Source organism: Notolepis coatsorum, assembly GCF_963971535.1.
Source record: "Notolepis coatsorum genome assembly, chromosome: 1".
NCBI classification, from domain to species: Eukaryota; Metazoa; Chordata; class Actinopteri; order Aulopiformes; family Paralepididae; genus Notolepis; species Notolepis coatsorum.
This window is the reverse complement of record NC_140165.1, coordinates 247,297,199-247,321,421: the sequence shown is the minus strand read 5'-3', so window position 1 is coordinate 247,321,421 and position 24,223 is coordinate 247,297,199. Positions and strand designations below refer to the sequence as shown.

The 24,223-nt window shown below is 41.9% G+C and overlaps 1 protein-coding gene across 1 annotated transcript; it reads right to left on the bottom strand.

Moving 5' to 3' along the window:
• Positions 1-202: 202 nt before the first annotated feature.
• LOC311229212 (tRNA-splicing endonuclease subunit Sen34-like) lies at positions 203-18,682 on the bottom strand. The gene is made up of 5 exons (XM_084315284.1): positions 18,560-18,682; positions 17,557-17,929; positions 7,520-7,658; positions 1,412-1,741; positions 203-767 (listed from the first exon to the last, which is right to left on the bottom strand). The coding sequence occupies exons 2-5, from the start codon at positions 17,869-17,871 to the stop codon at positions 565-567; spliced, it is 987 nt and encodes a 328-aa protein (XP_084171410.1). The 5' UTR covers positions 17,872-17,929; positions 18,560-18,682; the 3' UTR covers positions 203-564.
• Positions 18,683-24,223: the final 5,541 nt, after the last annotated feature.

The following is a 24,223-nucleotide window of genomic DNA, read 5'->3' as shown; positions in this document are numbered from 1 at the left end:
GACCACTTAATGTCAAGGCTCTCAGCCACATTCATTCATTTTCTCCCCCCGCTCTCTTCCCCATGATTTCAGAATACCGGAAGTGTTGCGGTGGTCTATAGTGAACACATTACAAGTCCCTGGTACAGTATGTTCAGCTAACAGATAAACCCACTCCTCAGGTTTCAAACAGAACCATTGAAACAATTCTGGAGTTCGCCTTTTAATTAACTCCATCAGTAACAAGAACATCCGTGATGCTTTCAGTCATGTCTGTCCAGTGTCCCAAACATGTAGGGCAGAATGTCAAAATTTTTATTTTTGCACTGGACCCGAATGAGAAATGTAGTCTCCGACTCAGTGGGACTTGGTTTCCAGTCTTTCATATGAACAGACCCACGAACAGGCCCACAACCCACGAACAGGCCCACAACCCACGAACAGGCCCACAACCCACGAACTGGCCCACAACCCACGAACAGGCCCACAACCCACGAACTGGCCCACAACCCACGAACAGGCCCACAACCCATCTTGGGACCTGAGACCAGAGCTGGAAGTGTCCATGAAGGATCTAGTCAGGTTCTAAGCCATCCCGCTCCACTGTAAGGAGGTGTAAACCACCTCCTCCGTGTCTTCTCCTTGCCCCGGGCCTGGAGAGCACAGCAGGACAGTCTTCTTCACGTTGGAACCCAGCCGTGCGATGGCCAGGACGTCCCACAGGGACATGGGCTCATCCATGGGGAGGCACACAGCAATGAAGTGAGCGTGGAAACGGACGGGGTCTCCTGAAAGTGGAAAAAGTGATAAAGATTTTAAAAAATAAATGAAAATGTAATATGGATAAAAAAAGATGGTGAACATGGGTCTGGCCAGTGTCGGGGATTCCGACTGTGCTCAGATCCTCTTTGAAAGAGAGGGATCCGTTGCGACAAATAATTTTGTTCTATTCAGATGTGGATTTCTTTTATAGTTTAATTAGGCAAAAGTATTAATAATAAACAGAGCAGTTGATGCAGAAAAAATAAAAGACAACAGAATATATTCTCGAGCCAGTGAGTCCCTAAAACGAAATGCCACACAGACTGTCCAGTTAGCCGTCCAGCAGTTTGCCTCAAGAAGCTCCCGTCTGTCCAGTGAGTCCGTCATATATAGCGAAACGTAGGAGTTCCTGGCCCTCCCTCAACAGAGAGAGAGAGAGAGAGAGAGATAACTCTCAAGGTCGGCCTACAAATGGAATGCCGGTTACCATGTAGATATGGCATATTGTAGACACTGTTTCATAGTCCTTTTACAATAGATAGATGGATAGATTTTATATATATTTTACACAAGGTCTGGCCCGGGGACCTTCCAAGGAACCTCGAGGGGGTTAACAGGGGGTCCCCAACCCGAGTGTTAATCTAGCTTGAGACAACAGAGCTGAACCCACCAGGGTAGACGAGGTAGTCTCCTCCGAATTTCCCCGCGGACGTGAGGTAGAAGCCCCGGCGACTCAGGTCCCTGAAGACTCTGAGCCGGGTTTCAGAGCTCGGGTCCTCCTGAGACCCAGTAGGCCTGCTGGCAGCCAGAAAGCCCCGCTCCTCCTGAGACCCGGTAGGCCTGCTGGCAGCCAGAAAGCCCCGCTCCTCTGCGCAGTAGGTCAGCCTGGCTTTAGCCGTGCACAGCTGCACTGTCAGAGCGGTACGAGGGAAGGTGAAGCCACGCTCCAGGGCCTTCAGGTGGTCTGCTACTGGCTTGGTCCCACTTCCTGCCTCGCCACCTGGGTTCACAGAAAAGACACTATTAGACCCGCCCCCTCTCAGACCACTAGTTGATTCATGTGATTTAATAGATCTAATATGATGAGCACATCTCTGGTAAAAACTAGATTAAATGATAATCACATCTCGAGCCCACCCCTCACCTCTCCGTTTCATGCCCTGTTTTCCTATGTGTTTGCCTGTGTGCCCTCCCATAAAACGGAGTGTGATTGTTGTCAATATGTATCTATGTGTATCTACCCTCTGTACAGCACTTTGGTTGACACGTGTCATGTTAAATGTGCTATATAAATAAATCTGATTGATTGATTGTTGGCCAATCATGACCTCAGAAAAGCTCCCCTCTCTGTTGGCCAATCATCCTCCGCATCCTCCAAAAAGAGAAAAAGATCCAATCGACATGGACGAGGAATTGTACAATCATGATCCGGCTAAACGGGAAGACATGTGAAGAAGCCAGGGTTGTCACAATTCGAGAGGTGAAGGATCTGGAGCCATTCAGATGACTAACCCATCATGACGGAAGAACAAGGACATGACCGAGTGGGACTGCACACAGATAGAGATGAGTACCAATCGCTCTCAAAAGCTGAATACACAGAACACAAATTACATGATTTTGAATATGATGTTGACCCAGAAAATCATCTATGTAATGCAATCAATCCAAACTGTGAATACTACACAGAGGAACAATTTAACAACAATGCAGCTGCGTTTGTCGACGGTGACTTGAAATGCAAAGCAGTTGAATATAATATATCTATTCCATGAAATATGACAGAATCAACAGACGAATATTTATGTGACGATAAGATACAAGACTTTGAATGCGATATCGACCCAGAAAGACATGTGTTTACCGGTAATTCCATTGAAGCCAATTGTAATTATTATACTGAGGAACAATTTAGTGAATGTATAGTATTAGATAACACATTTTCGTTAATACATTTCAACTGTAGAAGCCTCTACAAAAACTTTGATAAGATTAATGATTATTTGAATACTCTTAAAGGCAAGTTTAAGCTGATAGCCTTATCGGAGACATGGTTGGAGGATGAAAGGGGTGTTGATTTCCACATTGACGGGTATGAACTATATCACATAAACAGAACAAGTAAGAAAGCAGGAGGTGTGGCACTTTTTGTGGATGGAGATTTTAAATGTAAACCAGTTGGATATATGACAATGGCTATTGATGACATAATGGAATGTTTAACGGTGGAAATCGAAATGGAAAAAATAAGCAATATAATTGTTACTTATAAGATAAGATATTCCTTTATTGATCCCCTTGGGGAAATTCAGGCATCATAGCAGCATGGGGGGGGGGGGAGGGGTACAGGTAGTAAAACAACACAGTATACAGGTAGTAAAAGACAACACAGGCAGTGTAAACAATTTGATCAATATGGTCAATATAATTTACTATCTGACTAGCTGAGGAATATTCACATTATTCACAGTGTCACATGAGGTGCAGTATGCATGAGGTAGTGTTATAATTTACTATCTACTGAGTATACATTAATCAAAGTACCAGGGTAGTCTACTTTGTCCCCCTTGGGTTCCTATAAGTCCCAGGTCAATGTCTGGTAGCAGTCGCTGTCGCTGCCCCCTGTTGTGGGGCCTGGAGGCTGCTAGTCGCTGCCCACTGTTGTGGAGCCTGATGGCCGCTGGTATGAAGGACTGTCCGAGGCGGTTAGTTGAGTGTCGGGGGGGGATGAGTCTGTGGCTGAACGAGCTTCTCATCTTGACTAGCTCGTCGTAGAGGGGGTGGTAGGGGTTCTCCATGATGGCATCCAGCTTCCTTATCATCCCCCTCTCTACCATCACCTCAAGTCTAGGTAGCTCGACTCCCACCACGGAGCTAGCCTTCCTCACCAGCTTGTTGAGCTTGTTGGTGTCCCTTGAGTTGATGTAGCCTCCCCCTTGTATATACAGGAGACCTGGGTCAAAGATAGAAACATTTACAGACACATTGGATGATTTGTTGAGTAGGATAAACAGAAATAAGACATTTATTATTTGTGGAGATTATAATATTGACCTACTAAAGGTTTCTAAGCATAAGGCTTCAGCAGATTTTTTTGAATTATTGTATGGAAGAGGGTTATATCCACTGATCAGCAAGCCAAGTAGAATAACAGAAACCTCTGCTACATTAATAGATAATATTTTTATTAATAGCTTTAAGGATAACATCATAAGTGGATTAGTTATAAATGATATAAGTGACCACTTACCTGTTTTTGTTACTTTTGATTGTCAATTGAAGAGAACAAAGGATGAGAATGGGTACAGATATAAAAGGTTAAGAAGGGATGATGCTGTAAACATGTTCAGGAATGATCTTTTGAATGAAGAATGGAAGGGGGTCTATGTAGAAGACGTCAATGCTGCTTACAATACTTTTTTGAATATCTATCGGACACTTTACGATAGGCACTGCCCAATGGTTCAACATAAACAAAAAAGTTATGACAATAGAAAACCATGGATAACGAGGGGGTTAGAGAATGCATGTAAAAAGAAAAACAAACTATATAGAGATTTTATCAAATGTAGAAAAAAAGACTGCTGAAACTAAATACAAAGTGTATAAGAATAAGTTAGTATTAATTATGAGACGGGCTAAGAAATAGTATTACAATAGATTGTTAGGCGAAAATAAAAAATAATATAAAGGGCACATGGGACATTCTAAATAAGGTAATGGGAAATAAATCAGCGTCCATAAAAATGCCTAGCCATTTCATTAGTAATAGTAAGACAATAAAAAACATGAATGAGGTGGTTAATGAATTCAACTCTTTTTTTGTAAATGTGGGGCCAAATCTGGCAGATGCCATTCAAAAACATGATGAACCATTACAGGAAGGATGGAGAGGAGATAGTAAAGTACTGCAGTCTATGTTTTTGGGAAATGTCAGTGAAGCAGAAATCATGTCCATTGTATCAAAGTCAAAGAATAAGACATCCATTGACAGTGATGGGATAGATATGATTATAGTGAAGAAGACAATTGATTGTATGATCAAACCTCTCTGTTATATTTGTAATCTTTCTTTTCAGACAGGTATTTTTCCAGACAGGATGAAGGTAGCAAAAGTGATCCCACTTTACAAAGTAGGAGATAAGCACAGCTTCACTAACTATAGACCAGTGTCATTGCTATCACAGTTCTCGAAAGTGCTTGAAAAACTGTTTTCGCATAAGTTAGATGGTTTTGTGGAAAAGAACAAACTGCTGAGCGAAAGCCAGTATGGCTTTAGGCAAAACCGATCAACAGCGACTGCCTTAATGAATATTATTGAAGAAATAACAACAGCAACCGATAAAAGGAAATTAACAATAGGGGTGTTTATTGATTTAAAAAAGGCATTTGATACCTTAGATCATAATATTCTAATTTCTAAATTACGCACATATGGTGTGAGAGGAATAGTTCTAGAATGGTTGAGTAGTTATCTCCACAATAGGCAACAATATGTGCAGTTCGCAGATGTCAAATCTGAGCTCATGAAAATTGAATGTGGGGTACCGCAAGGTTCGGTTTTGGGGCCCAAACTCTTTCTTTTATATATTAATGATATTTGTGATGTTTCAAAACTATTACTATAACTATAACTCGTCGTGATACATATCGGCCGATACCGATCCGATACCGATTGTTTTTGATTAAAAAGAAATTAAAAATTATTTTATATAAAAAGTTTTTTTTTTATAAAATATATATATTATATAATTAGACTTGTACTTGTATTATCTGCGACTGCGAGACATCGCCACCACGCAACAAGTCAAAATGCTCACTATCTGCAAACAGCTCCACTGTCTGTGTGTACTCTAGTAGCCCAGCTCAAAAGGATTCTCCGGCGCTGCAGCGGGACCCCATTGGTAACGTTAAGTGCTTTGGTCGTTTCACATTCAGCAAGCCCTCAGCTCGAATACGCATTAAATCAATGTTATAAGACATTGATATCAAGAGCTATCTGTAGCTACTGCTAGCCGGCTAGATGACGTTAAGACAGAACTTTAGTTCAATGGGACATTTCGTTTTGAACAGTAAACGAACGTCAGCTAACGCAAGCTAACTGAGGTATGAACATGAACTACTAGACTTTCTGGATCATTTGTTGATATCAGGAGCTATCGGTAGCTAGCCGGCTAAATACCGTTAGACAATGCCTACTAAACGTGAATAGTTGACTGGGTAATTTTGTTTAAACAGTAACGATAGCTAGGTAGCTAACGTTAGCGCAGGTCGAATGCAGTGCACTACAGACTCGAGCAGAGGAGCCGCACCTCTTTGTTTACAAACTCTACACGGGGGCGGGCGGGGCTAGGGAGGAGGAGCAGCGGCAGTTTGCAGGTCGTGTGTGTCTGAGACAGACAGCGAGTGAGAGCTTCGCTTGATCGGTTTCCGCTATCGGCGAATATGACTAATTATCGGAATTCACAGATTGCATATTTATACTGAGTATCGGCCGATAACGATCGGTGGCCGATCGATCGGGGCATCCCTAGTACTGACAATAGATGGAGTTGATATAGAGAGAGTTAATGAATTTCGTTTTCTTGGTGTGATTATGGATGATAAATTAACATGGAAATCGCACATAGCACACGTTAAAAAAAAGATGTCCAAGAGTATTTTTGTTATGAATAAAGTAAAGGATGTGTTAGAGTATGAGGCAATGAGAACACTCTACTGTTCACTCATCTCACCTTATATCAGTTATTGTATTGAAGTGTGGGGGAATACTTATAGGACCAATATAAAACCATTATATATACTACAGAAGAGGGCTGTACGAATCACACATAAAGTAAGTTATCGAGAACACACAAATACATTATTTATTAAATCTAGAATAATTAAACTTGAAGACATGGTTAAGTTTCAAACAATGTTAATTATGTTTAGGGCAAGAAATAATACACTGCCAGAAAAACTACAAAATCTTTTTCATTTAGAAAGTGAGTTTAGTAGGAGAAAATACAATTTTAAACATCAGTTTGCACGTATCACACATAAACAGATGTGTCCCTCAGTTATTGGTGTAAAGTTGTGGAATTCTCTCCATAGCGAGCTTAAGGGAAGTAATAGTGTTTATCAATTCAAAAAAAATTATAAAAAAGAAATATTTAGTCAGTATGAAAATCAAATGTGATATGAATAGTGAGATCTTTTCTTTTCTTTTTCTTTTCTTTTTTTTCTCTCTTTCTTTTATTCTTTATTATTATTATTATTATTATTTAATTTTTTCTTTGTTTAACTGTGGATTGTGAGTTTCTGTATAATGGTATAAATTATTATTTGTATAAATTAGGTTGTACGCCGACCATTAAGAAAATAATTTTTAGTTTAGGAATAAGGGGCAGGTAACTATAAGATTTATTCTTCTTCCTGCTCCTTTTGTCCATGGAATGTTATTTATGATTGTGTAATGAAGAAACTCTGATTGTATGATTCCATGTGGCAAATAAAAACTCTGAATCTGAATCTGAATCATGACTTCAGAAGAGCCCACCCCTCACCTTTCTGTTGGCCAATCATGACTTCAGAAGAGCCCATCCCTCCCCTCTCTATTGGCTGAAGAGCCCACCCCTCCCCTCTCTATTGGCTGAAGAGCCCACCCCTCACCTCTCTGTTGGCTGAAGAGCCCACCCCTCACCTCTCTATTGGCTGAAGAGCCCACCCCTCCCCTCTCTATTGGCTGAAGAGCCCACCCCTCCCCTCTCTATTGGCTGAAGAGCCCACCCCTCACCTCTCTGTTGGCTGGTCATGACTTGGAGCAGTGCTGCCTTTCTGTCCTCCAAGGCCAAGACACTCTGCTCCTCGTAGCTCCTCTCCTCCCCCGCCTCGTACCGCTCCACCAGCTCTGTGTGCGCCTCGCCTCCGTCCCCCTGTCAGGGACCATACAGTAAATCAAACACACAGCAAGGGACACGCATCCTTTAGTCAAGTGACAGTCCATGCGGACGCTGTTAAGATTAGATTAGGCTCCCTGAGGCTGGAGAGGGTGCCCCAGCTCTGGAAGACCTCCTGCATTGTCCCGGTGCCCAAGAAGGGACGTCCCAGCACCCTCAACGACTACAGGCCAGTCACTCTGACGTCACACGTCATGAAGACGTTTGAGAGACTGGTCCTGCAACACCTCAAGCCCCTGGTGCGTGACTCCCTCGACCCCCTGCAGTTTGCATACCAGGCAAACATCGGGGTGGAGGATGCCATCATCTACATCAGGGGTCGGGAACCTATGGCTCGCGAGCCATATATGGCTCTTCTGGTGACAGCATATGGCTCCCAGAATTTTTTGAGTAAAAAAAAAAAAAAAAAAAAAAATTAATACTTGTGATATTTCTTAATAATACTGTGTCATTTAAAAGTAAACAGAAATTAGTTTTGAAGATACAGCTAATAGTATCTGTAGCTGAAGATATAGCGAGCAGAGCTGGCGAGGGAACACAAGTGGACAGAAATAAAAAATCTTCAACCTGAAGACCAGCTGATTCTTAAAACTTGGAACGAGCTTCCTGTGACATACCACACAATGCAGCGTGAGTATTGCCGTATTGACCATGTTTGGCTCTACATATGCATGTGGGCAGTCATTCTCGCATATGAGGAACATTAAGACCAACCTACGCTCACGTTTAACTGATGGAAGCCTCAACGCCTGCATGAAGCTCAACCTCACCACGTATGAACCAGATTACAAGGCCATCAGCAAAACCATGCAGCACCAGAAGTCGCATTAAAAGTAAGACATATTTAATTTATTATACGTTAAAAATACTATATGGCTCTCAATGAAATATATTTAGAAATATTTGGCTTTTATGGCTCTCCCAGTCAAAAAGGTTCCTGACCCCTGATCTACATGCTCCACAGAGCGTACACGCACCTGGAGAAGCCTTGCAGCTCAGTGAGGATTATGTTCTTTGATTTCTCCAGCGCCTTCAACACCATCCAGCCGTCACTGCTAGCGGAGAAGCTCTCTGCGATGCAGCTGGAGCACGGCTTGGTGGCCTGGATCAAGGACTATCTCACTGAGAGGCCACAGTACGTCAGACTAAAGGACAGTCAGTCTGACGTACTGGTGAGCAACACCGGCGCCCCCCAAGGAACTGTGCTGTCACCCTTCCTCTTCACCCTCTACACCTCAGACTTCTGCCGCAACTCAAGCGGGTGCCACCTGCAGAAGTTCTCAGACGACTCCTCCATCGTAAGCTACATCACCGACGATGATGAGGAGGAGTACAGAGCCCTGGTGGAGAGCTTCGTGGGGTGGAGCGACAGCAACCACCTCCAACTCAACACCAGTAAGACCAAGGAGCTGGTGGTGGACTTCCGGAGGGGCAAGAAGAGGCCCCCCCCGATTCCCATCTCCATCCGAGGGGTGGATGTGGAGATGGTGGACTCATACAAGTTCCTTGGGGTACACCTGAACAATAATCTGGACTGGTCGGACAACACAGAGGCCCTCTACAGGAAGGGACAGAGCAGGCTGTTCTTCCTGAGGAGACTCAGGTCCTTCAATGTGTGCAACAAACTGCTGCAGTCTTTTTACCAGTCTGTTGTGGCCAGCATCCTCTTCTATGCTGTGGCATGCTGGGGAGGCTACATCAACTCAAGGGACACCAACAAGCTCAACAAGCTGGTGAGGAAGGCTAGCTCCGTGGTGGGAGTCGAGCTACCTAGACTTGAGGTGATGGTAGAGAGGGGGATGATAAGGAAGCTGGCTGCCATCATGGAGAACCCCTACCACCCCCTCTACGACGAGCTAGTCAAGATGAGAAGCTCGTTCAGCCACAGACTCATTCCCCCCCGACATTCAACTAACCGCCTCGGACAGTCCTTCATACCAGCGGCCATCAGGCTCCACAACAGTGGGCAGCGACTAGCAGCCTCCAGGCTCCACAACAGGGGGCAGCGACAGCGACTGCTACCAGACATTGACCTGGGACTTATAGGAACCCAAGGAGGACAACCTACACTACCTTAGGCTTACTGCACCCTATGTGGATACTGTGATACTGTGATACTGTGAATAATGTATATTTCAGTGGATACCGTGATACTGTGAATAATGTATACTCAGTAGATAGTAAATTATAACACTACCTCATGCATACTGCACCTTATGTGACACTGTGAATAATGTGAATATTCCTCAGCTAGTCAGATAGTAAATTATATTGACCATATTGATCAAATTGTTTACACTGCCTGTGTTGTTTTTTACTACCTGCATACTGTGTTGTTTTACTACCTGTACCCCCCCATGCTGCTATGATGCCTGAATTTCCCCAAGGGGATCAATAAAGGAATATCTTATCTTATCTTATTAGATTCAAATGTATCATCATCATCATACAGCACAAGTACATTACATTTGCCAAACTTCTTTTTGTTGTAACAGGAAAGTGAAATAGCAATATACAATGTACAGGTGATTAAACTGGGTATAAAATATATAAATTAGTGCTACTGACTGAGTAATAGTGCTAATCAGATGTATGTACAGAGTTGTAGTATTAATATGTAACGGAACGTAGGCCAAATGCGTCCACATTTTTATAGGATTCTATCACATTTTCATAACAATAGCACCCTGCGCCGTTTTCATTGAGGTTTCTTACAAATTAACGATGCTTTATCTTGTCCTTTATATGCCGATTATCATTAGAATCTCAAATTGTACCATATGTCCCCCTTTAGACAACATATGTAACGCTACCAGCGCACTTTTGTTAAGATAATTAGTTGGCCATTCTCGGTCGCTATACCGAGGTCGCAGTAATAGTTTAACGCTGTTCAGATCACGTCAGAGAATAATTTATAGACACATCCCAGTGACCTGCGACCTGTGCTAACGCTCTTGGGAAATGCAGTGTTGTAGTTCTCAACATTTGCAGTCTTTAATTTTAAACCAATGCTGCCATCTACTGACAACAAAAAAGTGTTGTCTAATCGTCACCTTGAGAGCTACTTCCGTATACAGCGCCGCCCCAAACCCATTCTAGAGATTCCCACTTTTTGCTGGGAGTGGGGCGTGGCCGTATTTGGTCCCAGACAATAAGAGTGGCCGCATTTGGGCACCGTGACGTTACAGTAATACAGTAAGAATAGGTAAGGGATATGTACATATATAGATATAGTATCTCTACATATATGTAACAAGGGTTATATGTACAGACAGATGTGGATACATATAATATATGGTATATACAGCATTATTGTACATGCTATCATACGGAGTTATATGGGTTATATGCAGGTGTATAAATACAATAGGTATATAGAAGGATTATATGCAGGTATATTCGGGTCAATGACGTGACGCCTATTTTTTCTGTCCCACTGAATTTCTTACCTTAAAAAAAACATTAAAATTCATAAAAAGTTTACATGTATCTCTAATACCTTCCCCATATACAGACCCACTCTAACTCCTCCAAACATTTGAGTTATTGGTAATTTTTCTGCTACCTGAAGTGTCAAATGTCCATGTGGGGCGACCGTCCAGCATTGACTTCTATTTGGACAACCGGCTTAAAATCACTTTAAATCTATTTAAATATTTCCCTTGCCCTATTTGGCATAATTTCAAACATGTTTTGCATTCATTGACAAAATTATGAAGCATTTGCACATATACTTCCATCATAATATACAAACGAATGTTGTCCGCATATGTTAATTTTATGAAATATCATCTGGGGCGACCATCAAGAAAACACAATTGTGGGACTTTTATTTTGAAACCACCTCAAGGACAGGATGTTGCATCAGCCAGTCACATGTGAGGGACCCAGAGAAACAACTAGCAGGTTAGTAAGTCTCTTTCATATTGGCAAATAAATCTCTTTTTTAACTGCTGTAATGTAGTTGCCACTTTTGAATGTCTTGTGGGACGACCGCCCCAAAACTGTGAATAATACGTTTGATCTGAAAATCTATATTTTGATGATGAATTTGATAGTGACATGTGGTAAGAGCTAGCTAGTTTGGTTTCTGTAGCTAATGGTTAGCCTGTAATATTTGACTGACCTTAAAAACATCATCTGGGCGACCGAGTATCATGTGGGGCGACCACTGCTGAGTGTTTTAGATGATAGATATATGTCCTGTATTTGTAGTTTCTGTATATTTATTTTTTTATTCATGATTTATATACATAAAGTTCTTTGTTTTAGCATAACTCTTTGTATACTTTAACATATATTTTTCAACATTTCTGTAATTTTTCATTCCCATTTAGGAATTAATGTTTCTTTTTTAGTATTGTACAATCTTACGAGATTTTTTTTTTAAACGGTATAGCATGACATTCCATTTAGGTAATTGTACATGTATTAGTCATGTTTAACTAGTTTAACCTATTTTCTAGATGGCACAAACAAACAAACAAACAGAAGACTGCTCACTACAGACAGCGGGTCAATGCAGACTATCTTGCCAGGAAAAGAGAAGGTAAAAAAAACTATAGGTAGGTAACATGCAGTATATTTTTCTCTGGTGTATTTCAAACTGTCATGTTAGTAGGATTAGGAATGACCTTTTCTGTAATATCTTGAACTTAAGTTTGTATGTAATTTAGCCCACCAGAATCAGTATCACATTATACACCATTGTTTCAGCTACCAGAGAAGAAAACAACAGGGCAAGATTCCATATGTGAAGTCAGATGAGCTATCGGAGAGGGAGAAGGCTGCATCCAGAGGTTACAGGGAGAAGGAAAACGATGGAAAAGGCGATGCTGGACCTGACACCACCATCCATGGAGAACACTCCACCAGTTCTGGCTGGTGTAGTAGTAGAGAAGAGCAGCAGGGCAAGCTGTGGTGGATCCCCTACCTCTAAATGAGGATTTGAATCACTAACATTTACTTTGATTCTACAGTAGGTTTAACATCCCTTGAAACCATAGGTTATATATCCACCTCATGATCAACAGTGACATATTTCAACAATAAATGTTCAGTGGATTGCACTGTGCAACATCTCCATTATAATCTGATCAAAGTTTGTTTCGTGTTTGATATATCTTTGGGGAATGTTGACTGTAGGAGCCAAAGCTATATTGTATTGTATGAATGTTTATATGTTTATTTTTATAACCTTACATTGACACAGCATTATGAATATTGATTGGATTTAGATAGTCATTGAACCAGCTTATTTGTCATAATAGAACATTCTAGAACATTTGTGATGTCACAGTATGATGTCATGCCTGAACGTTCTAGAACATTTGTGATGTCACAGTATGATGTCATGATCAAACGTTCTGGAACATTTGTGATGTCACAGTATGATGTCATGACCGAACGTTCTAGAACATTTCTGATGTCACAGTATGATGTCATGATTGAACGTTCTGGAACATTCGTGATGTCACCGTATGATGTCATAACCGAACATTAATAATTTAACTAAATGTAAAAAATACCAGTGTTTTGTTTTTTGGTGTGCTTCTTATTCTAGGTGTTCAGGTTGCCTGATTTGTTAAAACATGCACATGTACCTCAATTTGAAATGCCTGCAGTTTACCATGAGATAATATAAAAGGAACTAGGGATGGCACCAATCCGATACTCAGTATCGGTATTGGTCCGATACTGGCCAAATTCACAGGATTGGATCCGATACAGGCCGTAAAGCATGCCATCACGTGAACAGTAGCGTGACAACAACGTTAGCATTAGCTAAACGTAAGTCAACTTGTTAGCAGCGCGCCGCGATCATGTCAACTGTGTGGAGTTATTTTAAGCTCAAAGAAGAGAAAGGCAAAACAGCCTGTGGTGTTATGCTAATGTGTGTGCATTAATACGACACAGAGTACAGGCCACCGTACTGGGGTCACAGACAGGTACACAGGGCAGAGTAGACTAAGAGCGGATAATAACAGACCTGTATGGTGGAGCTAACAGAATGAAGACACGCACAAACAAATACAGAGGACTCGCATGTATACTTGTGGAATAACACGACACAGCCAAGTGTAATATCTGCGGCGCAAGTATTTCTAGGGGTGGCAGCAACACTGGAAACTTCAACACCACACAACACTTGCAGATTAATCATGGAAAGGGAGTATGCCGAGTTCATATGTGCAACGAATGCCAAGAGGAAAAGTTTTGTCGCAGCAGCTAGCATAGCTGGAAACCATTCAGAAGCGAGAGAAACTCCCTGCAGACAGTAAAAAAGCAAAGCTGAAGAAAACCGAGAAAATAACCAAATTTATTGTGCTGGACGACCAGCCCCTTTCTGTTGTTGAAAATGTAGGTTTCCGACGCATAGCCTCACTTCATGTTGCCAAACCGTCATTATCTCTGACACGGCTATCTCAAATAAGTACAATGTTGTGTTTCTTTTTCAAATGTAGCCAAGAGTAAAGACCCTAACCCTATCAAAACAGCAGTCAAAGTGTATATTTTCAGCACTAGACGCAAGGACAGGAAGCCGTCATGAAATCGCTGTAGTCTTATTAACGTATTAACTAAATAATTTGAACAAAATAAAAAGCAGCAGCACTATTGCATAACTGAGTCATGTGTGGTATGTATTTCTTCCTTTAGGGGAGTTTTTGATGTTTTATAGATGGCTAGGTTAAACACAGGTTTTTGTTTTTTAAGGGAGTATCGGATGGGTATCGGTATTGGCAGATACTCAAGGCTGTGATATCAGTATCGGACATGAATAAGTGGTATCGTGCCATCCCTAAAAGGAACTGATACAACTGTGTTGTAGTTGTTTAGCGTTGATTTCATCCATGCAACTATGTTGGTGGTTATTGTTTATTGACTCTATAGAACTGTGTTGTGGTTTAATTTTTATTCCATACATACAACTCTGTTTACCTTTTATTATTGACTTAAATTGTTAATCCCTGTCCAATGTGACTACCATCACAAAAGTGATGCTACTTAACCCACCTTCTCGCTCTCATACATTGACAAAACCAATGATGATATGAGGACATGAAAATGGACATTTGTGAAATGTTCAAGTTCCTGAAGCATGTAATGTGTATTGCACTTAAACTTTTTGAATGTTTAATGTTTTTAACATTTGTAATATTTGAATGTTCCTGACGAAGCTTGTAACCTACCGTGCCAAATGATTGACGGAGCTAGAGCCCCGGGAGTCGGTGTTGTATTTGTACAACACTGTGTACTTCGGCGCACACCTCACATATCGGCATTTAACTCGAGAACCGCTGAACGGATTGTGTCACCTGAAATTGCTATCGACAGGCAACAAATAGGGCTTTAATTCGATATATATTGGATTAGAATATATGCACACCAGAGCCGGTAGAGGTTGCCAAAGTGCAGGTGGGAAAATCTTCCTCAAGAGGGCCCACATGTGGGCCCTCGCATGTTAACGTGTTTTACTTTTGTGATATTTGAATGAATTGAAGAATATTTTTGTTGACCACTTGAAAAGATTGTAATAAAAACATTGTTCAGTTTTCTTTTGTCTGAACTGCATTGTGTAACATTTTAAATAGACTTTTAACTACTCTCATCATTTGGGGCGACCATTTGTCATGCGGGGTAACCAATGATTGTCAATAACTGTACTAAATTCAAAATAGAATATCCATCAGTTTTGGCTCAAATATTAATCACTGTATACTATGCTTAAGTGGATACTATCTGTACACATTTTAAATCAGTTTTATGGGTTTTAGAGCATATGGGTATTGTAACTGCATTACGAGGGAGACACTGCCATTATAGAATAAACTTGTGAAATCATGGTTTACAAAAAATTAAAGGGCACACAAGCCTGTCTTTCTTAAGATGTATATTTAATTACTGATACCTGTTAAAATATTAGTAATGTTAAGGAAATATATTAATTTTGAGAAATTACGGTCGCCCCAAATGACTTTTATTAAGGCCATGTCCTATTAATTCAACTTAAAAACACTAAAATCTCTTAATTTGGGTTTTTTGCATAAATGCATGTATACACTACATTCCAAATGTTTGAAAAATGGCCAAATATATCCTTATTTTTTGTATTTTAAAATTGGCCTATTGAAAAGTCTTATCCGTCAATGACCCATTCAGAATATGGAGATATACTGTATATGCGGTAGTATAAATTAAATATATATACACGGTATATACAGCATTATTGTACATGAATAGGTCCTGCTCACAGCACTGAAACTGCACTGGTCAAAGTCATCAACGACCTCCTCATCTCCGCTGATTCCGGTGCCCTCAACATCCTGATCCTACTAGATCTGAGTGCAGCCTTTGACACAGTGGGTCACTCCATCCTTCTCCAAAGGCTGCACCAACTGGGTGTTGAGGGCACAGCACTTGACTGGTTTTCCTCCTATCTCACTGACAGACATAAATTCATCTCCCTCTCCGGCCACACCTCTTCCCCCTCCCCAGTCACACAGGGGGTCCCCCAAGGCTCAGTCCTAGGCCCCCTGCTCTTCATCTGCTACATTCTCCCCCTCGGTCACATCATACGTAAATACCACCTCAACCTCCACTGCTATGCTTATGACACCCAAATTTACATTAGCACACAATCCCCCCACAGCCCTCCCCTCAGTCACATCGAATCCTGCATCACTGAACTGCAAACCTGGATGACCCACAACCTCCTCAAATTAAACGGCGACAAGACGGAACTTTTCATCATCGGCACCAACACCACCCTCACCAGATCCGGACCCATGACACTCACCATCAATGACTCTACCATCACCCCCTCCCCCCTAGTCCGCAACCTCTGTGTCATCCTCGACCCCACCCTCTCATTTCACCCCCATGTCCGCTCCATTGTAAAAACATCATATTTTCACCTCCGCAACATTGCTAAAATCCGTCACTGTCTCTCCCCCCCTGCTGCTGAATCCCTCATACACGCCTTCATCTCCTCCCGCCTGGACTATTGTAACTCCCTCCTCACTGGCATCACCTCCTGCTCCCTCCATAAACTGCAGATGGTCCAGAATTCAGCCGCCCGCCTCCTCACTAACACCCGTCCGGGCCCATGAACACATCACTCCTGTCCTCCACTCCCTCCACTGGCTCCCGATCAAGGAACGCATCAACTTCAAAACACTACTCCTCACCTTCAAAGCCCTCCATAGCCTGCCCCCCCCCCCCCCCTACCTGACTGACCTCCTTCTCCCCTACCGCCCCACCCGTTCCCTCCGGTCCTCTTCCACTCTTTCCCTCACTGTCCCGTCATCCAAACTTAAAACGTTTTGGTGACCAGGCATTTTCACGAGCTGCACCCCGACTCTGGAACTCCCTCCCTCAGACCATCGGAGACTCTCCCTCACTCTCCACTTTCAAATCCAGACTCAAAACCTACCTGTTCTCCCTAGCATTCAACCTTCCTTACCCATAACCACCCTCCTCCAACCTACCACCCCCTTTCCCCCTGCCCTACGTTCTCTCCTCTCCTGCCCCACCCCCCCACCCCCCTCGGTTTCCCTTACTCACTTCCCGACTGTCTCCCCCACTGACTCCTGTATTTTTATCCGTTACTCGTGGTTTTATGTTCTTGTGTATTCATATTGTTCTCCGTTTCCCTGTGGTTCTATGTTTTCTTTGTTTTTTTTGCCTATTGTCAGCGACTTTGGGTAATTGAAAAGCGCTATACAAAATAAATGAATAATTATTATTTTATTATTAGAGGTAGGTAGGTAGTTATGTTTATTATTAGTATGATTACAGTGTAGGGCAGTTGTAGACAATGAAAGCAGCAGGCAGGTGTAAATGGAGTAACAAGACACTGAGGCGAGGCTCGTACCTCATCATCTCCAGCAGGAGCCAGAGCAGCCCCGCCAGTCTCCGTCAGGAGCCACGCTTCCTCCCGGCTCAGCTGCAGGGGTCTTCCTAGTCTGCCGTTCTGCCTGGGCTGTCTGGGGAGAGACCCGACCAGCGTCCCGATGACGCCCAGGGCGCGGGCCTCCCTCACGTCCGCAGCGCGCCAGAGGAGAGGAGTGGACCCGCAGAGGTCTATGCTGATGACGGAGCTTCTCTCCTCCCCTCTTCCTCCCTCCTCCTCCTCCTCCTTCTCGGGATCATCTGTTTTGGTTATTTTGGAAGGTGGTGGGATATCCATTCCCTGGCACGGCTTGCATTAATGGGTGCTGAGGTGTCACTGCCCAGTCCGTTGATACCTGCAGGATACTGGTCAGTCAGATGGTGTCCAGTCGTAGATTTACATAGCTGTAGATACTATATCTGTAGATACTATATCTGTACATATCTTTAGATAGATACTATATCTGTACATATCTATATACTATATCTGTACATAGATACTATGTACATATCTGTAGATCTATACTATATCTATATCATAGATACTATATCTGTACATATCTGTAGATACTATATCTATATCATAGATACTATATCTGTACATATCTGTAGATACTATATACATATATAGATACATACAAGATAGATACAACTCTGTACATCTGATGACTATAGCACTATGACTCCGTAGTACTAATTTATATATTGTATACAGTTTAATCACCTGTACATTGTACATTACTATTGCACTTTAATGTTACATTTGCACTCTGGTTAGATGCCAGACTTATTTTCGTTGTACTGTACTTGTGCTGTGTGATCACTATACATTTTAATCTAGTCTAATGTCGCATAGTTCAATATGTCCCACTGCGTGTTTACAAGCATATTTATACTTGGCCAAATGCAGCGTCGGACATCACTGTATTACTGTAACGTTGTCATATGTAAAAACATAAATCATCATAGTCTCCTAAACTAGTTACCTGACTTCAACGTGCAGCATACAAGCCAAACGTGAGGTTTGTTATAATTGGATTTGCGACGAAATAATCCTCATTTCTTTTTTAGGACATGTGTTTTGGCGAAAACACCAGCACTTCCTTCTTCTTCTTCTTCTTTTCTATTTTATTGGCGGTTGGCAATCACTTTCGACGAGCATTACCGCCATCTACTGAAAAGGAGTGTGGATCTGGATGTTCTAAATCCTATAAAATAAACCTGTTGTTCTCAAAAAAATAAAATAAACTCTCCATACAAACTTCTCCAGAATTTCTCTGCAAAATATCAACTATTTTAAGTGCCATCTTTTCCCTCTTCAAATCCCTAATAAGAACTTTCCTTTGCCTTTGATATAATATACACTGTTCTACCAGACTACCACATGTTCCACCGTTTCTAGACTAACACTACACTCACATTGTCCATTAATATGCTTTTTTAACATTACTAACGTACTATTCAACCCTGTATGCCCCAACCTCATCCTTGTAAACACGTCCTCTTCTTGCTTGCTCCTACTAGTATCCCTACTCCAACCCACCCTTTTTTGCACCCCATAAAACCATCTCCCTAACCTCTCATTATCCCACATGACTTTACATTTTTCCTTAACCTTTATTTTGACTATACTTTGGATTTCAGCCTTACTACTCTATTCATTGTAACTCTATTAAGTTCACAAGCTCCTTTGGCCAACTTGTCCGCCAACTCATTCCCTCGAACTCCTACATGGGCCGGCACCCACAAAAAGACAACCATACTACCTGAACGCCGAAGTCTGTCTACCATCTGCACTATTTCCAGCACAATATCCATCCTTGACTGGGACACTACATTTTGTATACTTATCAAGGACGACATTGAGTCCTTGATACGCAATTAAAATCTCACCCTTAGGCCTATTCTCCTCTATCCATGATAGCGCTATCATTATAGCTACTAGTTCTGCCGTATATACTGCTAGACTGTCACTCGACCTCTCTTTTTTTGAAATTCCAAGACTTGGGATTGTAAATGCTGCACCCACTCTGCTTGACTCCATCTTAGACGCATCTGTATAAACCACCAGTCTGTCACCATATTTTAACCTAATATAACTCTCCACCATATGACTACTAATACCCTCTCTCTCCTTTAACTCCAATAATTCTATATCAACAACAGGGGTGAATGAATGAATGAATGAATGAATGAATGAATGAATGAATGAATGAATGAATGAATGAAAACTTTATTTAACAGATTGCAGAATGGGTACAATACAGTACGGCTCAATACATACAATTGTTAAGGGGATGCAGACCTGAGAAAGACGTTTGTCTTGTTTCCATCAGGGTCCCCCATTTTCAATTCATATAGACATTTATGACATACACAACATACATGACATTTATGGCATAGGGACATATAGGTATTTAGTACTGATACATTTGTGACATAAGCGGTATTCAAATATACAGTACTGTTACCCCTAGATCCTGACAGAGTATATACATATAATGGGGAGGGGACTGTACATTAGGAGGGGGTGGGTGGGTGGGAGGGAAATATACATACGGCGGGGAGGGAATATATACATGCGGTGGGGAGGAGACTGTCTATTAGGAGGTGGTGGGGGTTTTGGGCATTTACGGTGGCCAGTTTCGAATTGCAGCCTCCCGTAGGTGCTCTTTAAGAGCGGGTACCCATCAACCAAAGAGGAACTACTGGGAAACAGACTGTTGGACACACACTGATTGATTGATTGATTGATTGATTGATTGATTGATTGATTGATTGATTGATTGATTGAAAACTTTATTAACAGATTGCAGAATGGGTACAATACAGTACAGCTCAATACACACAATTGTTAAGGGGATGCAGACCATAGAAAGACTTTCGTCTTGTTTACATCAGGGTCCCCCATTTTCAATTCATCAGGACATATATGACATACATGACATACAGATAGTCAGTACTGCTACATCTATACATTTATGACATACCAGATTTGCAAATACAGTACTGTTTGTGATACAGAAGGAGTCAAGAAAAGGGAGTATATACATTTGACGTAGAAACTGTACATTGGAGGAGGTTGGGTGGGGGGGGGTTGGGTACACTGGGATATTGACAACCATACTGGGTAATTTACATTGGAGGTGGTTGGGGGGGGGGGGGGCACACTGTATAAACAAGCAAAACTGTACATTGAGGGGGGGGGGGGGGGGGAGACTCTGTACAAACAAACAAAATTGTACATTGGACTATTGACAAAACCATACTAGGTAAATGACTGTACATTGGAGGGGGTTGGGTTAGGATATTTACAGGGGCCAGTGTTGAATTGCAGTCTCCCGTAGGTGTCTCTTGAGAGAGGTTTTGAAAGTGGGTAGTGATCCACATTCCTTTACAGCTTTGGGTAGGGCGTTCCACATTAATGTGGCATAATTGCGAAACGTGTTTAGTCCCTTATTTGAGCCGAATCTGGGTTTAACATGATTTGTGGAGCTCCCTCTGGTGTTGTGATCGTGGTATTCACTGACCTTTGGGAAGTATTTTGCCATGTACATGGGTACCTTGGTCGTGTAGTGTATCTTGTAGACCAGGCCCATTGCAAGTTGCTGTACTCTGTCATCTACTCTAAGCCATCCTAGGTTGTCAAAGTGGGCAGGGGTGAGGTGGGTTCTAGGAGTAAGGTCAAGCAGTAGTCTGACCAGTTTGTTTTGAGATGTTTGTAATTTTGTTTTTAGCGCCTTTGAGGTGCTTTGGTACCATGAGGTGCAAGCATAGTCGTAGTACCCCTGAATGAGTGCTCCTGCCAGAGTCTTCAGGGTATTCTTGTTTACCAGAGAGGAGATCCGGTACAAGAATCGAGTTCGTTGGTTGACTTTTTTTATTACATTGGATGCCATTTTGTCACAGGAGAGATTAGCCTCTAGGATGGAACCCAGGTAGGTAATTTCATCTTTCCTTGTGACAATATTGTCACCCACTGTAACTGAGAAGCCGTCGGTCTTGCTGAGTTTGTTATTTGAACCGAAGAGAATTTCCAGAATGCCCATCTCTCTAGCTTTTGACTCTATAACCCACCCAAAACTTTCTAGCTGCGCCTTCTCTTTTTCCTGACACTGCACTAATACATTTTTGCTAATATGATCCTCCTTATGACCTCTAAGATTGGCCCAATACACTAACCCCAACTGATCTCTTCTAATATGCAGGGGCATTTCTCCCATCTCCACTTGGAGTGCTGCAATTGGCGTAGTTTTCATAGCCCCACAACACAATCTCAACGCTTTACTCTGGATTACATCCAACTTACTTAAATGAGTTTTTGCTGCAGACCTATAAATAATACACGCACCCATAATCAAATAATGATCTGATGAGACTAATATAGACTGTTCTCATAGCATTTCTACTGGCTCCCCAATCCAGCCCTCTCAAACATCTCATCACATTCAGTACTTTCTTGCATTTGTCCACCATCTTACATATATGTAAAGACCATGTTAGCCTTTTATCAAACCACACACAAGATATTTAAACTGCTCTACCCTTTCCAATATTTTATCACCTATTGATATACTCAACTCTTGGGGAATACTCCTCCTTGAGAAAAATAGTTTTTGTTTGTCAATTGACAATCTAAAACCCCACTCTAGCGACCACCTTTTACCTAATTTACTGCTTCTTGCATTTTACGTACACCAGCACTTCCTTCGGTCGGTTGTTATCGAATGAGAATGTAAAGAACTTGGATTGGCGTTGTGTTCCACCAATGACAGTCCGAGAGGCTGAACCCTCTCTGTGAGAGAGAGAACGGCGCCATCTAGCGGTTACATTGCAGCAGTGACCTCGGTGAGAAAAGGTTCTCATTGATTGATTGATTGATTGATTGATTGAAAACTTTATTAACAGATTGCAGAATGGGTACAGTACAGTAGAGCTAAATACATACAATTGTTAAGGGGATGCAGACCAGAGAAAGACTTTCGTCTTGTTTACATCAGGGTCCCCCATTTCAATTAATCATAACATATATGACACACATGACATACAGATAGACAGTACTGCTACATCTATACATTTATGACATATGAGATTTGCAATACAGTACTGGTTTGTGATACAAAAAGAGTCTAGAAAAGAGAGTATATACATTTGACGTAGAAACTGTACATTGGAGGAGGTTGGGTAGGTGGGGTGGGGGATAAGAGACTATAATAATAAGATAATAATAAGATAAGATAGACTATAATACCAAAGCTAACACCAAAGCAGAGAGAGACTGTAATACCAAATCAGAGAGAGACTGTAATACCAAATCAGAGAGACTGTAATACCAACGCAGAGAGAGACTGTAATACCAAATCAGAGAGAGACTGTAATACCAAATCAGAGAGAGACTGTAATACCAAAGCAGAGAGACTGTAATACCAAAGCAGAGAGACTGTAATACCAAAGCAGAGAGACTGTAATACCAAAGCAAAGACTGTAATACCAAAGCAGAGAGACTGTAACACCAAAGCAGAGAGACTGTAATACCAAAGCAGAGAGACTGTAATACCAAAGCAGAGAGACTGTAATACCAACACAGAGAGACTGTAATACCAAATCAGAGAGAGACTGTAATACCAAAGCAGAGAGACTGTAATACCAAAGCAGAAAGACTCATCCTGCGGAGCTAAAAGCTAAACGTCGGCCGCGCCGCCCCAAAATCAATGGCGGACAAATGCGGAAGTAAAAAATGTATACACGCTTGCCGATTGGTGGTAACAGCAGAGGCGGGTGCAAGCGGTGTGTGACGTAATTGGCAGAATCGACTGTCAATCAAAATTTCATTGGCTGAGAGCTCTGGTTGAGACAATAGTATCCAGCTGCAGCCCAGCCGGTAGACCATACTGGGAGAACTAGTATCTAGCTGCAGCCCTGCAGAACATACTGGAGAGAGATAGTGCTATTTCTTGATGTTTCCTTTTTTTAAGTAAGTAAAGAGGCCTATGTTCATATCGGTGAGCACAATTTGTAACACAAATATACAGTAGTTTCATAAAAAAAATATATATATATATTACAAAAAAAAAAAAATTACCAAAAAAAAAAAAAATATTAAAAAAGAAAATTGCCACATATTTTTTTTTATCCACTTTTTCTCCCATTTTCTATATTTTCTCCCATCCCAATTTCGTATCATCCAATTCAACCCTCCCCTGTCACGAACGCTGTTTCTTGCCTCCCACAAGCCGGCTGCAATGTGGACTAAGTCATACATAGCACAAGTCCCCTCCGGTACTTGAGGTAACAGCAGTCGCATCTTTTCACCTGCGCAGCTCGATCTCTCAGTGGCGAGGAGTAACGCGTGGTTCTGATTCTACTGCGCAGGCGCACCAACCGACCTGTAGGAGTCGCTGTCCACAACGCCCGATCCCCACCCATCAGTTTCCCACCCCCTAATACGGCCAATGTGTATTAGTATGAACGACCAGCTAAACTGAAAGCAATGTGGAGCGCTGGGCTCAAGCAGGCGAGCCCAGCGTCTCCGCATTCGTGGCGAGCGCCTTGCCCACTAGGCCACGTAGCCGCCCAGAAAATTGCCACAAATATCGGTATCGGCCGATTGTGTTAGTTGAACAATCGGTATCAGTGGCAAATTTTCATAT

Excerpts from the sequence above, each read along its gene's own strand:
- LOC311229212 (XM_084315284.1), bottom strand. The coding sequence starts at position 17,871 with ATGGATATCCCACCACCTTCCAAAATAACCAAAACAGATGATCCCGAG. Across the intron at positions 7,659-17,556 it reads CTCCTGCTGGAGATGATGAG|GGGGACGGAGGCGAGGCGCA; the intron begins GTACGAGCCTCG and ends GGTCCCTGACAG. Across the intron at positions 768-1,411 it reads AGACTACCTCGTCTACCCTG|GAGACCCCGTCCGTTTCCAC; the intron begins GTGGGTTCAGCT and ends TTCCACTTTCAG.